This window comes from Dermacentor silvarum, chromosome 2 (genome assembly GCF_013339745.2).
Source record: "Dermacentor silvarum isolate Dsil-2018 chromosome 2, BIME_Dsil_1.4, whole genome shotgun sequence".
Lineage (NCBI taxonomy): Eukaryota > Metazoa > Arthropoda > Arachnida > Ixodida > Ixodidae > Dermacentor > Dermacentor silvarum.
Window position 1 is genome coordinate 216,073,264 of NC_051155.1, and position 10,734 is coordinate 216,083,997.

The 10,734-nt window shown below is 46.0% G+C and overlaps 2 protein-coding genes across 4 annotated transcripts in view; one reads left to right on the forward strand and one right to left on the reverse strand.

The window, feature by feature from the left end:
- Positions 1-10,712, forward strand: part of LOC119442612 (uncharacterized) — a 162,879-nt gene extending 152,167 nt beyond the window's left edge. The window contains exon 8 of the mRNA XM_049662265.1: positions 10,608-10,712. Coding sequence (XP_049518222.1) covers positions 10,608-10,712 — 105 coding nt within the window. The remainder of the gene's footprint in view (positions 1-10,607) is intronic.
- Positions 1-10,734, reverse strand: part of LOC119442614 (potassium/sodium hyperpolarization-activated cyclic nucleotide-gated channel 2) — a 411,864-nt gene that overhangs the window by 107,442 nt on the left and 293,688 nt on the right. The window lies entirely within an intron of this gene.

Genomic DNA, 10,734 nt, shown 5'->3' on the forward strand with positions numbered 1-10,734 from the left:
AGGATCGGCCCACATTTTCTGTTTGCTCTGCTCGGACTAACGGTCGGCCTAAACAGCTCCGCTGTTAAAACAAGAATTATCGTCCGGTGTGGGCACTTGTAGCACTTGTAGGTCCTGATTTCAGGGTTCGAATTCACAGGGCATTTAGTTCATAAGAAGCGCATATCATTAAATGGCCGCTATCGCTAATGATAAGTTCACTTTCTATTCTTCTCTTAATCTCTCTCTCCCCTTTTCCCTTCCCCCAGTAAAGTGTAGCCAACCGGGCTCAGTCCTGGTTAACCTCCTTGCCTTTCATTAAATCATTCTCTCTCTCTCTCTCTCTCACTTTCGTGATTGCCTGGTGCCCGTTCTTTCCAACAGAGCTAGGTTATGTGCGAGCAATGCGAGTACAGACCCAGAGTATATAGTACGCGCTTTAATGAGAAGGGTACGGTCCCGCCCGGTGAACTTTCAGCAACGCGTCGCGCGCCATTAACGAGTGAAATAACCGAATAGTCGGTTTTACGATACTGTGTGTACTCGTACTGGCGCGGACGTGCGCCGCGATACTGGAGTACGCATGAATGGTAGAGCAGCAGTGGTACACCGTGACGGCAGCGTGTGTTACCCGCCGTGGTAGTTCAGTGACAATGACGTCCTGGTTCTGAGCTCGAGGTCGCGGGATCAATTTCCAGCCGCGGCTGACGCATTTTTATCGAAGCTAAATGCAAACACGCTCGGTTACTTCAATTTAGGCGCACGCTAAAGAACCCCAGGAGGTCAAAGTTAACCCAAAGCCCCCAACTACGGCGTCTCTCATAGCCCCGATGTTGTACATTTGGGACGTTAAACCCTGTGGATCAATCGTGTGGTGCTGTGTTCATCAAAACCACGCCGACTACACATTAAGTCTGTACAGAGCTGAAGCCAACAAGGGAGAGTGCATTGCATATTAACTATATAATAAAGGTTTATTCCTCCATTATTCTAATGGGTGACTACCCTGCACATTTACGCAGCCATCATATAGACACGTTAGCGATATAATAATCTCAGAGATATTTTTGGCGCCTTTTCTGTGAAAAGAACAGCTGTGGCACACATGAACGTTTCTAGAGCCTATAATCAAATATTCAAAACTCGTAGACAAAAAACCCGAGGACAGGCGAAAATTAGGTGTATACAGTAGCTGGACACAATTTAACTTGCATGTAATGGCGATTTGCTCATAATGTATCATTATGGCAATATGCGTATTTATCCTAAACCTAACCAAGAGGAAAATGTCAAAGTCGCAGCTGTGAAAGTGATACTTATTGCGGTAGTATATTGCTGTTTGAAGAATAAGTGTGATTTTGCTCTTAATGTGTTCACGATCATCCTTTCAACCAGACCGTGTACGTTTCCCACATTATAAATTCAACGGCTTTCAAGCGTAATCTCATCACAAACCGATCCCCCGTTCTTTTTTGCAGTTCTTCTTTATCTTGTTTGGGCCTTACACCTGGCGTTTGCTTATAAGACCCGACATAACCAACAATTTTACCCAATGGCTAGATATAAGGCGGAATTCACTCTATTCAATTTCGTTATATCCGGATTTCACCCCGTGGACCACCACCGCGTCGCGTCATGTTGCCCATACTGGCACTGTTGTTCCCATGTACGTCATTTAGCTATTCCAGTGAGCGAGAAAGATAAAGTTAACCGAGGGCCTGCGCCTACGGTTGAATGAATGTTTCACATTCGCCGCCACGGGCGCATGAGAGTCGCTCATTAACACTACCAGGACTACATTTCGTACATGCATACAAATACGCAATGACGTGGACGCAGGGGTAGCGGCCGCCCTATAGTTCGATCGGTAGGACAGCGTACGTATAATGCAGAGGTTTCTGGGTTCGCGTCCGATGGCATGTTGTACGTTTTTCCGCGTTCGTTTATCCTTTCTCTTTATTAAGAATATAAAGCTTGGGCGCTATAACGTAAAGCTATTCCAAACTTTTCTATTCCAATTCTGCAATCAGCCCACCACGATTGGTCAAAACATTTTCGGGCCACTCCCAGCTTCGCCTGTCTGCCACGCGACGTCACGAAAACCACGATAGCTCCCCATCTGATATAACGTGTACACACTGATTATGCATGAATAAACCGCACAAAAGAAAAATAATCATTCCTGATTCGACGCCTTTTCATCATTAGCCCTCTGCTATTGGTCCAATGTTTTCTGGCTACGCCCACTTCGCCTGTCTGTCACACGACCTCACAAAACCGCGAAAACTCACCACGTCAAAGTTGCGTGTACGCGAAAAAAAATGCATTAATATGCCGAACAAAACTGAAAATTTTTCTGAATAGCCACAGACTACCCCGTTCCGAAAAGAATAGAAGATGGCTGCTCGCCGATCGCTCAGGCCCCCGCTACTCGCACATGCCGGTGAGCACGTATTTATTTGCGCATGATAAACCTTTTTGCGCGACAGGAAAACGTTATCGAGCCCTTTCGGCACGTATACCACATCGCTCTGCCAACTATTCTTTGCTGAGGATCCGTTTAAGCGGCATTCTTATCCTTCCGTTGCACGCCACCGCGATTTTGACCAGCCACCGCAAGCTAACTATAAGGCGAAGCGTACCAATCGGAGAAGCAGGCACCACCCTCTTCATGCGGTTATCTCATTTTTACTGCGCTGGCTCGGCCCCATCGAAACCCTCTCCACTAGAGCGTGCTCCTTGACTCTTGTCAGCCAATTAGATAACAAACACCTCTCAGTGCAGGCAATGTTATCGGTTTTGAAAGCGAACAAAGGTGACCTCCTATAAACGAGGAGAGTGTTTGATTGGGTTGTTCAGACAACGCTGCGGGTCACCACCCGATGCTTGCGTAGTTGGTTACATAAATCTGACGTCAGGAGATTGGAATAAAAACAGTTTGGGGGGAATAGCTTTACGTTATAGCGCCCCTTGTCACAAATTTAACACCTATTCATAATCAAGCCCACATTTCAATAACAACAAAAAAAAAAAAACAAAAAAAAAACAGTCAATTTCTTCTGAGCTTTTCTTAGTTCCATTGTCGGTTGGCTTCGTCTGCTTATCCCGGTACACCTTTACGATAATGCTCAGATCCGATTGAGCACCCGCCGCGGTGGCTTAGCGGCTGTGGTGCTGCGCTGCTAAGCACGAGGTCGCGGGTTCAAATCCCAGCCGCGGCGGCCGCATTTCGATGGGGGCGAAATGCAAAAAGGCACTGTCCTATGCATTGGGGGCACGTTAAGGAACCCTAGGTGGTCAAAATTAAACCGGAGTCCCCCACAACGGCGCGCCTCATAATCATATCGTGGTTTTGGCACGTAAAACCCCAGAATTCAATTCAACTCGATCAAGCACACGTGGTCACCGTCGTGTGTAGGAGCCGTGTTGCCCCCATGTACCGTCAGCATAAATTCAAAGGCCAACAATTCCGAAAGCCGCGCAACGCGTTGTTTCGTTTTCAGGTTCACCCGCATTAATTCAGGATCCAAAACGTACACTGGTGACTACTCCACGCTTCTGAAACGTACCGGCTGTATATACAGAGCGATTGTACGTAATTATGCGTAACAGGCGTTCCTTGCTGTTTCAATTTTTTAGCTGATGGTACCTGCAGGATGAGCCTCTCGAGGAAAGGTCTGTAGCGGCTCTCCTTGCCGCTGATGTAGACGAGGTTCTTCTTGGTCTCGGCCACGACCCGCGCCACGTGCTCGTTCATGGCCTGCAGGATGCGCAGCCGCGCCGTGTTATTGACGCCGGAGTTCTGGATCTTGCGCTGGCGATCCACTTGCTTCTCCTTGCCCGAGTACATTCCCATGATCTTGACGTGCTGTTCTTTCACCAGCCGCCACTTCTCCGTGTTGAACTCCTCCTCGGCCTTGGTGTCGATCTCCTCCACCTTCGATGAGAGCGAGCCACGAGCGAACAGATATGTACGTACGTCGCGCTTATATGCGCCTGCTTACTTATACAGTACTGCAGGCACACAAGCCGGAACGCGCGTCTGCCCGAGAACAACGGGCTGCTATACCAGTAGCTCTTACAGAAGCGTGTTGATCGGTGACCGCCGTCCGGCCTGGTCGCTCGGAATCATAGCTTCGAGAAGTTCAAAAGCGAAACATCGCCGTGAATATCTGGCCAACCAACTTGTTGCACCGTTATGCCTCAAGAATTAATGACTATAGGAAGTTGTTCGCCGTTGCGAAATTCCGCTCTTAAATAGACACCGAAAATGAAAACTGCATTTTGCAGCCACAAACTTTCATATGAGTCTTCTAGTGTGCTGATAGTTATTATTTTTCATTTTTGTTTGTTTACGGGTCTTGTAATGCATACGGGCTATTTGATTTTCTGTATGCGACGTCGTTTCTTGCCTACGACTGTATAAACGCAAAGCCTACTATACAATCGTGGCTTCATTTTCTAAAGGGAATTGGCGTTTACGCTTACGCCTAAGGTAAGGCTTGCCGCCATCACTATACAACAGGACACGTCTACAGTGTACGGCACTGTGCTTGTCTAGCATACCATTCCCACCGATGTCATCGCTTCTGCGCGCTGTGAATTCAGCAGCGCGCAGGCGACAGCTTAACTTCGATGCTCGCACAGTCATGCGCAGTCACTGTATACACATTTAATATCTCTTTTATCGCAGACGTACATGCGAATGCACTCTATGCTAATGATTGGGAAAACTGCCTATAGTGATGATTGTTGTCTTGCGCGACGCAACACAAGACACGCTGACGTAGAAACAGCGACGAAAGATACCGAATGATTAACACGTACCAGAAACGTAGCAGACGTACACCCTCCCTCAAAAGTTTTCGGAGCACGAGATGCGAGTAAAATATAAATTTCATCACAGCCTAGCCACAGGTCCTTCAACCCAAAGAGTTGATACTTCTTCGTACTATCATCACATTCCTGACACACATTTCACACTCTGTGGTGAAGTAGCGAGAAAACTTAATAACTTATTCTCATTTTCCGTGTTCCGAAATATTCTGAGGGCGGCTGTGCTATATAAAGGTTCCTTTTATGCTAGGTTCACACGATCGACGGGATTGCTATTTTTTTCTGCGGACGAGCATGGCGCACAGAAGGTCACTAAAAACTATAGCCGCTCGCGCTGCGATTTGCTGCAGCTCAGTCACGTCCCGCTGACTGAATACCTGAATCACTTCTTCGGCCCGTCATATGCTAACCTGGCTCAAAGCGCAGAGAGCGTGCAGACAATGCCCCGTTCTTTTAACCAATTCCTTCAATTTTCGAGCGGTTACCTTCTCGTCGGCCTCTTGTTCGATGAAGGCCACCATGCGGTAGGCGTCTCCCGTGGGGCCTGCCGCAGCCCGAACCTTTTCCGCCATTTTATGCCCCTGTGCGGCGACCTCGATTGATTCAAGGAGACTCGTCTCGTATGGCTGGCAGGCCTCGGTGCTTCGACGGGTGGTGGCCGACGCTTCTTCTTCTTCCTCCTCTTTTACTTGCTCTTCTCGCGTGACACTTCCTACGCGAAGCGACTATATCGCGTAAACGTGGTAATCATGCTAGAATCCATGCCAGTGTGGTGTTATGGCATGGATAAATGTTATTTGCCGACTCCTAAATATGATGATGATGATGATGATGATGATGATGATGATGATATCCTCAACACATGGCTCGTGCCCATTCCGGGGGATTGGCCAAGAATCGAACACCTGAACTTTCAGATACGGTTTCTGAAACTACAGTTACTGTGCAATTTAGTAATCAGAACAGACAGATTAATTTTCCTAAACTGCACAATTTATGATATTAATGCAATGCATTAAAACTGAAATATCTCTCATAGAATTGTAAACAACGGAACTGTTCCTTCTTTCTTTTTTTAGAGCGCAGCACCCGTTTTTACTTCGGCGTTCCTCGTAACCGAGCCAACGAGCACAGCGCAGGATGAAAGAGAGAACGCGAAGCGCAGAGGGGGATGAAAGACAGCGATAGCGAATATAGCGCGAGGAGGAAAGCGGAGGACATAGAGTTTCTCGCTATATTTCCTAGAGGGAAATCTGGCGCTGCTGCGCTTTGGTGTGCTTGGGAATGCCGGTATATTGTGACTTCGGATTGGCACCGTTCTTGGAGAGCCAGAACGCCTTGAAGACCTATAGCACCGTTCCGTCTGTCACAATGATTAATTTCCTGCTGAAACAGCACGTAAAAGGCTGTTTCATCTTTATTATTACACAAAGACATGTTTTATTTAATTTTGAGAACTTATTATTGGATGTACACTTATATGAAACGTAAAAAGTATCAGCTGGCCGCTAAAGTTAGAGGACAGACGACAAGATTCTCGCTCGCTTTGGAAGTACTTGTCGTCTGTTCTTGCTTTTCTTCAGTTGATTCGGCATTGAAAGTGAGTAAACTTTATTGAGAGATGTAATATGGGTGAATGAAAGCCGTTTATGTAGATTTTATTTTAAGAACGCAGTATTCATGTAGCCATATCCACGTTTTAGACGAAGCACTGTACAACACTAGCCAACACAAGCCTCGCAGACACATATCCCGTCATTCCCATGACGGCACAGCGCCCTTTAAGAAACTCGCATAGACGGTGGCGCCAGATTACACTCTAGGTGCAATAGTGAGAAACTCTATGGCGGAGGAGGAGGGTGCAGCGGAACCACGAGGCGGAAAGCGGAGGAGGAGAGTATGGCGAACTCATGAGAAGAAAATCGTAGAGCTGCGCAATACGGGCTGTGCGGCGACGATAGCTACGAGAAAGCGCCAGAGTAGCGCACGTCGTCTGTTCACCGATGACGCCAACGATAAAGCATGCGGCGAGCGCGTCCACCGATACCATATATGGAAACAAAGCCCGGCATGAGCATAGGTCTGTCTGCGGCGGCTGCTTGAATCGCGCCCACGCGTCACACACGCGCTGGCTCTCGCGATCTCGAGATGAGCGAGGCAGTCGCGCCACACTTCACTCCGTTTGCAACGTGCCGCACGAGACAGATTGTCCGCGCCAGCCAATATACCGCGAAATGAAAACACATATATGCAGCTGCGCTCAAATTTCTCATTAGGGAGTATCGTAATCGTCGGCGAATGTTTTACTTCGAGGAACTTGCCGCAAGGCATATGTAGTTAAAGAAGTAAACAAAAGGGGCATCAGATAAACGCATCCGAACGCATCCAGCCCCGTGTGGCGCAGGAGCTGCAGCAATTTCTGTATCGAATAATGGACATTCACTCTGGGTGACTGGCTAATATTCAGGTGGCGTATGCCCAAAGATATCCCGAGAAGCCTCGAAGATAAAAATAAATATGCGAAATTTAACGAGAAAGAAAGAGATAAAAAATTCTGTGGCGATTTAACGGCAAATGCAAGAGGAATGCGTTGGCATTACGTCGCACTTCATTGAGGTCCCTGATCCATGATTTAAGCCGCGTTCACCACATTGCAAAGTGTTGTTGTTCAGGAGCTCACTCGACACACATTCTGCCCCTCAAGGTGGTAGAATGACCTTTTTTTCGGCAGTTCTTGATGAGTCATCACAATTACAGAGCAAATTATCATCAAAATATTGTACAGTCAGTAATGTTACGTTTCGTCATAAAACTAGCGCAACTTGCACTGGAGGCGCAATGCTAAAGAGCCAGCGGAGCTGATGGGCGTCTAGCTAGTCCTGGCTTTTGGGCTAGGCTAAGCACTACTAAGTCATCCCCAGCATTTTCCGAAATTTATTGATTACTTATTGATTATCGATTTGCTATCGATTGACTATATTAAGGTTCATCATCATCATCATCAGCCTATATTTATGTCCACTGCAGGACGAAGGCCTCTCCTTGTGATCTCCAATTACCCCAGTCTTGCGCTAGCTGACACGTATTTGGGCTAGGCTAAGCACTATCAAGTCATCCCCAGCATTTTCCGGAATTCATTGATTATTGATCGATTATCGATTAGCTATTTATTGGCTATCGATTGTCTATCGATGACTGACTAAGATTAAGTAGTCCCATCCATGCTTAGCTAGACTTAGCCAGACTCAGCTTCGCTAGTTTACAGGGGTGTACAGTCAGTAATGTTGCATTTCGTCATAAAAAAATTGAATCGCCCGCTCGATTTTCATCCACAAGATACTTATTGGCTGCAAGCATTACTAAAAAAGGCAGACAAAAATCCTTTCGCAATTGCTACGGAAACGCCTGACGTCAAACCTCCTGTCAAACATGGTGGTTCCTACGCCAAAGCGGTCTTCTGTAGCGATACATTTCACACAGAAGTAAAATGAAGGTATTTCAGCTAAGCAGAATGTTAAATTTACCCTAAGCTTAATGTTCGTTTTTTTTGTTGCTTGCAACCACCGCACAGAAATGACAAAAATAAGTTGCGTACACAAATGTGTACACCGTGAATGAAGGGGCTATTATACAACTTGCAATAAGTACCAACACCCCGTTGTTCGTCGCGGAATCTCTCGAAGTCTTGCGAAAGGAAACTCAGACTTGGGTGCAGAAGTGGTTCCTTTTCGCATTTACAAACTACGAAAAGATGAGGGCGAGGGACCATCCGAAAGCACTTGTGCAGTCACCATAAAACCACGAATCCCTTGAGCTGAACACTTCGGCGAGGCATCGGCCATGTTCAGTGTTCGTTGTGTAAGTACGATTAGAAAGCTTTCGCTTTCGCAACGTCCGATTGTGCTGTCCGGTAAACCTCACAGTGATCTCTCGCTTCAAACATTGCATCAGCGCATGTCTGTGTTTCCATTCAGCCCTATAGTATTTGGCAACGCCATCCCGACGACCACAGTTCGTGATCGACCATTTTGACGCCTAACGTCGTAGAAATATTCGGGGTGTGCAACCAGTCAGAGGTTATTATTGGGCTACGTAATCTTACTTATACAGGGTGTTTCATTTTAGGTGCACCAAATTAAAAAAAATGGCCTGTGGCAGATAGTACAATTATAATCCTTGATCTAAACTACTCATTGAGGCGGCCATTACTTCCACGAGAAATCAAAACGCCTAATTGAATAATTAACATAACTACGCTAATTAACTTTTTAAATTATTTTACGGCACATCTTTTAATATGCGAATTATAGCCACTGAGTTCGCAAGGCGTATCCACTTGGAATGAATTCTCAGGACTGAACCAGTTTCTAGAAATTAATTTCAATGTGTACAACGATATGCATGGGCGTTCCAGTTAACTTTTCGAGGAAAACGCTGTTTTATTCATTGAAGCACAAAGTTAACTGGAACGCCCATGCATATCGTCGGACACTTCGAAAATTAATTTCTAGAAACTGGTTCAGTCCTGAGAATTCGTTCCAAGTGGATACGCCTTGCGAACTCAGCGGCTATAATTCGCAGATTGAAAGATGTGCCGTAAAATAATAAATTAACAAGTTAATTAGCGTAATCACGTCAATTATTCAATTAGGCATTTTGATTTCTCGTGGAAGTAATGGCCGCCTCATTGAGTAGTTCAGATCAAGGATTATAATTGTACTATCTGCCACAGGCAATCTTTAAAAATTTGGTGCAGCTAAAGTGAAACACCCTGTATAGCACGCGATGTCCTGTTGGCGTAACGTAAATATTGATCCACTTCCTTGACTCCACGGAAACTACAACAAGGCAATTCTAGACTTTTCACGAGGCACCAAACAGGGGCACATATATTTATAAATGTCCCAAATAATGTTGCTGTAGTTGCCATGCTCCCCAACAATTATTTGCCGTGTGCTTTCGCTTTTCTAAACTGTAGTTTTGTGCAGATAATGTTAACGTAAAATCTCAAGGCAGGAATAACCGCTCACTTTGGATGTATGGGAACTTCGTGATGAACGATAAAATTATGCCGATGTTTCGTTGCTACACTGGCAAACATTCCATGCAAAAAGACACATTTCAACAAAGATTCACATAGTTTAATTTGCGAATTGCAAATGGGCAAACAGAACATGCTGCCTAGGGTTATGTGGTTGCCGCTGATTCGATGCCCATGGTAAGGTGGCGTCCGCGGCTTCAATTCCTGGATTTGACGTTACCTTCAGCAGTCTTGATTTACAACATTCTTGGTGGCTGTCAATGTTTAAACTGTCTACAAACATTTGACTCTACCAAATGATCATAGTATTATGGCTGCTAATTCCCAGTTTGAACACGTGGCGAAAAAAAAAAGCCGTGCAAAGAACTGACGCGTTGGAGACTTAAATCAAAATGAAGCACCACCTGCTGAGCTCACTGAATCACGTGTGCGCTTTAAAACGCCGGATAACGCACCATACCTTTCTTTCATCAGAATCTTAATCCAATCACCGCCATCCCTCTCCTCTGATTGTAGTGCCTTTCCCCACTTACGAGCGTGGAGAAGCAGTGCCCGTTTCCTTGCCCGATCACTTTCCAGTATGCTTTTACTTTTAAGCGACGTAACGCCAAACTTCACTGAAGCTAGGGGCATCCTGTCGAAGACGTAGCCAATCAATGCATGATATTATTGAAAGGTATCTGCCTAGTGCGCGGCTGCAGTTTAAATACATGACCTTCAGGCCAATCTCATTACCTTTTCATTATTAAAGGTCTCGCTGTCCTTGGCCGCCGCTCAACTGAGCACGTGCTGTCCACCAAAAGAAAAGGAGCAGAAGAAGAAGAAGAAACCCGAAGCTGGGCGTCGTGTGGTCTAAGCAAGCAACTGGCTCTGGAACG